Source organism: Penaeus vannamei, chromosome 21 (genome assembly GCF_042767895.1).
Source record: "Penaeus vannamei isolate JL-2024 chromosome 21, ASM4276789v1, whole genome shotgun sequence".
Lineage (NCBI taxonomy): Eukaryota > Metazoa > Arthropoda > Malacostraca > Decapoda > Penaeidae > Penaeus > Penaeus vannamei.
In genome coordinates, this window is record NC_091569.1 from 342,895 (window position 1) to 347,894 (window position 5,000).

Genomic DNA, 5,000 nt, shown 5'->3' on the forward strand with positions numbered 1-5,000 from the left:
CTCCTGGGGTGTTGCTGAAAATGATAAGAATTCGTCATCACATATTTTACAAGTAAGTGATTGTTGTAAGGCTACATGGAGAGATAAAAGGGAAGTAGAGAGGACATGAATATAGAGTTGATTAATTGAGAAACTGAGATAACTCTTGTAAGTGATGTTGGGAAAATATATTCTGCGTGTAAATACTCATTACTTGATTTCTGTTTCAGTTTGACCAGGGAGGGCTCACTCTTGCAGCTCGGAATTCATATCTAAATGAGTCAGAAAAAGAGGTTTTGGATGCCTATGAACAATATATTGTAAAGGTAAAAACACTGGTTTTAATTTGATAGTTCAAATAATGCTAATTCATGTTAGCTTTTTAGTGAGGTTCTTTTTGTTGGAGTTTGTGTAGATTCTAGTGTATAACTTTACAGGCATGCACATGCACTAGCATATATGCATGTATTAAGGAAACAAAGGAAAAGCAGTATATTTAAATATGATCACTCTGTGGCTGATTGTCAAACTGCCTTTGAGACATTATATGACTAGCATGGTTAATGAGAGTACAACCAGAAAATAGTGCCTGTGGTCAAATCTCTTAAATTAATTCCACAATCTTCATCGTATCCACTGTGATACATTCCCATTTCATACAGTGCCCTTTGTTTCTTTGTTGCACTTGCACTTCAGAACAGTTCTTTAGAATGTGATCTATTTCCTAGTTTACTACACCCTGTGAGCATCTCCTAAGTTTTCTTAACTATATTTGATCTTGTTTTACCTACTCCAAATCTTTCCTTTTAGGTGTAATTTGGTGATGTCCCATTTGGCCCCTGGGCCTTGCAGGGCACTGTTTAGATGTGTTAAGGTTTTGATCTCCCAGTATTTTCAACTTATAAATGAGGGGACATATTAACTTTTGCAGTGCATCTGCTATCTTATTATGGGTCTTACATGCAATGTAATTCATTTTATTCTGGAAGGGTCGGGTCTATTAAAAAGTTATATTTTAAAATGCAGGGATCATACTTTGAGTAAGGGGCATGTGAAGGGCAAACTGAAATTAAAACTGGATATTTGCAAGTATACAGATTTCCAATAGTATTATATTCATGTATTATATGGAGTTATTGTATAGATTAAGATTATGATAAGAAAGATAAGAAAGAGTTAACAGAATACTAAATGTTAGTAGAAAAATATGTTTTCATCCCACCTCCTAAAATGTTTCACAGGTTGGAATACTCCTTGGAGGAGAGGAAGAGGCCACTAAGAATGCTGCTGCTGGGATCTTACACATTGAACAGAAATTAGCTGCCATCACAACACCAGATGAAGAGAGAAGAGATGATGATAAGATGTATCACCTTATGATGATAGAGGATCTCAATAAATTATCAAAAGCTGTATGAATTTACATACTTACATAACCAAATATACTGACAGATTTTGATGTAGTATGAAATAGTTGTAACCGTAAAGATTTTAATCTATAACAATTTTGTTAATTAAATATTTCTTTTTTTTCCAGATTGACTGGGGAAAGTTTATAAACAAAGCATTTAGCAAAATTGAAAAGAAATTGGACAGTAAAGAACACATAGTAGTTTATGCCAAAGAATTCCTTTCAAATCTTACAGTAATTATTAAAAATATTACTGAGACGGAGCAAGGAAAAATGTGAGTGATATTTCAAGTGGCGTTCCATAAACTCGAGCATGATTTTTCTGTTACTTTGAACTTTTATTTGAAAGAACTGCTTTTAAATAAAATCTTGTTAATAAATCAGATGTAATGTTCTATATTAAGAATTGTTAATGCATATCTGATAGATACAATGGAAAATAGTAATGTTAATTACTCATTGATGAATAACTCATTCCTAAGTAATGTCTATAGTAGGAATTGATAAAAACTGAGAGGTAGGGAGTGAGTGAGACATATCAGCATGATTGTGTGGATGCATTTGAGACATAATGATGGTATTTTATGTCCTTGATATCTTGCTCAAAAGCTTTGAAGAATCCAAGTGACTGGCTTGAACAGACCACAGGTCAACTGTGTGAAACATTATGCAACTGAAACTCCATACTAAAGCATTGCCAAGGCAATGGAAACAAAAAAAATCAGTTTGTACCTGTCCTAGTCCCATTATCAACCTTCTCATTCATTCTTCATTCTCTTCTCACCCATGCCAGGGAGGTAGAAGAGCATACGGGCATAGCTCCATTATTTTTTTTTCTGTGTCTGTGTTTTCCAGTGTGGTGTGTTGGTGAGATGGAACTTTTCATCTGTTTTTTGATGGTGAGTGTTACATTGTGATTATCTTCTTAAGATCTTTCTTTTCCTTTTGGCAGCTTGTGTTTCCATATTCTTTTGCCCTTTTCTTTTCTTTTTTTCCTTGTACATCTTCCTGTTGCAGGGTCTTTTGTTTTTCCCCTCCTTCATCATCTTGGTATTTCTTCCCCTTTCCTGAATTGTCATGGGAAGAGAAAAAGGGGTGTAGTGTGGTGTTTATGAGGCCCTCCAGCTTCCAGATCTTTCAGTTGATATCTTAGAGACATGGAATATGAGGCCAAAAGTGGGACATGTTTATTCTGCAGTTTTCTTTGCAGATGTAGGTGAAGAAGAGGGATGCTTACTCCACTTTTTCTTTCTCTGTTCTTTGTGATTTACAGGGATGTGCCTTCTTCCATCCTTTGCTGTGGTCAAAGGTTATCTATGGGGTCTATGGGGATATACTGAGGGGGATTTTTTTTTCTTCAGAATGCTGATCAGATTGCCCTGTTCTATCTCCCACAAGGGCCAGTGTTAAATAAGCATCTATTGGACAGTCTTGATGACTCTGGGTCTTGTTTTTTTATGGGCAGAGCAAAGTGCCTCATGTCTGTGATGTGGATTGAGTTCCACATTGACATGTCTGAGTACACACTGGATTCTCAGTGATTCATGTTAGAAAACTAGACCAGGAAGACCATGCTTTGCCCTGCATAAGTAGCTACTGTTGGGTGGATGTGGTATATTGTGAACATATAATACACTGTGCAGCTCACAAGAGAACAGCCAGGGTTTCTATAGTGTTTGTGAAATGCCATTGCAATGAGTTCCTCTTCCTGCTGCCAGGGGTTTTCTGGTAGTACTTATGAAGTACACCATGCTTTGCCTTGTAGAACAACTGCTGCTCTCCACAAATTAGCTGAGTTAGGATTCTCCGTGGTGATGTTGTCTTATATCATCCCTGAACAGGGCAGGCAGGCAATGTTTGACTAGGATATGAGTGGTATTACGTGTGTTATTCATTAGTCACCTCTGGGGAGTGAGCCAGACACCAGCACCTTGCTTATCACTTAGGTAGTCTGCATATTCCTGGTTTCTTTCTGGTTTCTGCTGGGTAATGGGACTAGCATATAGGGCCTCTCTTTCTGTCCATTTATGCTCTGCAGTTGCTTATCATGTTTAGTTACCAACTTGTGTGCCTGGTCCCATGCCTGTTGTCCACATGTGGTCTCATGTTCTCTTGCTTTATTTCTGACTCTTGTTCTGTTATCCTTTCATTTATGGACATTAATGGAGTGGCGCTTGAGTTTGTTCATGTAAATGCATGTCTTGTTTTAGTGTCAGTTTTTTGAGATATGTCCTTTTTGTTTTCATTAATTTATTTTGCTCAGGGAGCGACAAGCCTATACACTACAAATGAAATGGTTACAGAGTATTTGTGACATGCAGGACACGCCATGGATAAACCATAAAAGGAGAAATGAAATAGTCACATAATGATAAACAATGGAAACTATTGGAATAAAAATAGTATTAACAGCCACCAAAATATGGGTATTGTTATGTCCTTTGTGCCAGCTTGATCATCAAGATTAATCCTTTTTTAAAAATCTCAGATGATATTCCTTCCCCTAGTCTGTGCCAGGGGTGAATGCAGGAAGTTCATAAAGTTAGAAGGACACTTCCTGCTTTTTCAAGCTCTTTGTGTAATGTCAAGTATTTTGCCATCTGCATAAGATGAGGCTTGGATTTTTTTGCCTCTCTAGGTGTATTGGCCTACATTTTGTTTCCTAAAACCATGTAGTTGGTACCTTCCATAGGGTATTCCCTTGCTGGTTCCATGATGATTATGAGGCTGAACCACAGACACCAGCGGGCATGCAGAAGTTCTCTTGCATCTTTACTTCCCTCCTTTGCTCTATGCTGACAGGCTTTTTGTCTCATGGCAATCCTTGGCTGTTCCATAGAAATGGACTAGTATAGGAAGGCTTGGGTGCTCTCTGTAGCCCATATTAGTACCTCACTTTACACTGTCTCCACAGGATGTCATGAACTTAAGGTGGCTGTTTCCCCTTTAGTTGTGAAATCATTCCATTGCCATGTTGATATTTCTAGGTTGGGTGGTGTATCCTCTTTCCTTCATATGGATTTGAGTTTTCTTGGATGTAGTTTCATCATCCTTGCTAAACATTGGTTTCAGGTTATCTTTTGATAAATTCCCCTGCCTGTTCTACCCTTGGCTTCCTTGTTGGATTTGATGTGGTTTATGTCACTAAGTTTTTGATGCCTGTTTTAAGCACCAAAGCATATTTTATGGCTCTGTATTCATATAATACTTCAAGAATTTTCATTCTGCTCCTTTTTACTTTATTTTAGGAGAAATTGTATAGTTAGCAATTTTCCAGATACAAAAGACAACATCACATTATATTCCCCATGAGTAGGATATTGATCAGAGCTCAGGCAGATTAATACCTGGTAACTATAAGTGACTTTGTGGAGCTTCCTTTATGAGTGTATGATCCAAATCATTGCAGTTTGGGTGCAGGAGGCTGGTCACTGTCTATTATTTTAGGGAGCTCAAGGTTTTTTTTTGGCTCTGCATTGAGAACCTTCAATCTGATACTGTTGGATAACATTATGATTGAGTGTTGCAAGAACCCATGTTGTATCTTTGTGAATCTCCCAGATCTTCAAAAATTGCTGTGTTTATACAATGATTTCATATCCTGTGGAGA

General features: G+C 37.3%; 1 protein-coding gene across 1 annotated transcript in view; it reads left to right on the top strand.

The window, feature by feature from the left end:
* Nep3 (Neprilysin 3) overlaps positions 1-5,000 on the top strand; it is a gene marked incomplete in the record, with an annotated part of 22,949 nt that overhangs the window by 4,300 nt on the left and 13,649 nt on the right. Inside the window, 4 exon segments of the mRNA XM_070135757.1 lie at positions 1-52; positions 210-305; positions 1,221-1,391; positions 1,517-1,665. Coding sequence (XP_069991858.1) covers positions 1-52; positions 210-305; positions 1,221-1,391; positions 1,517-1,665 — 468 coding nt within the window.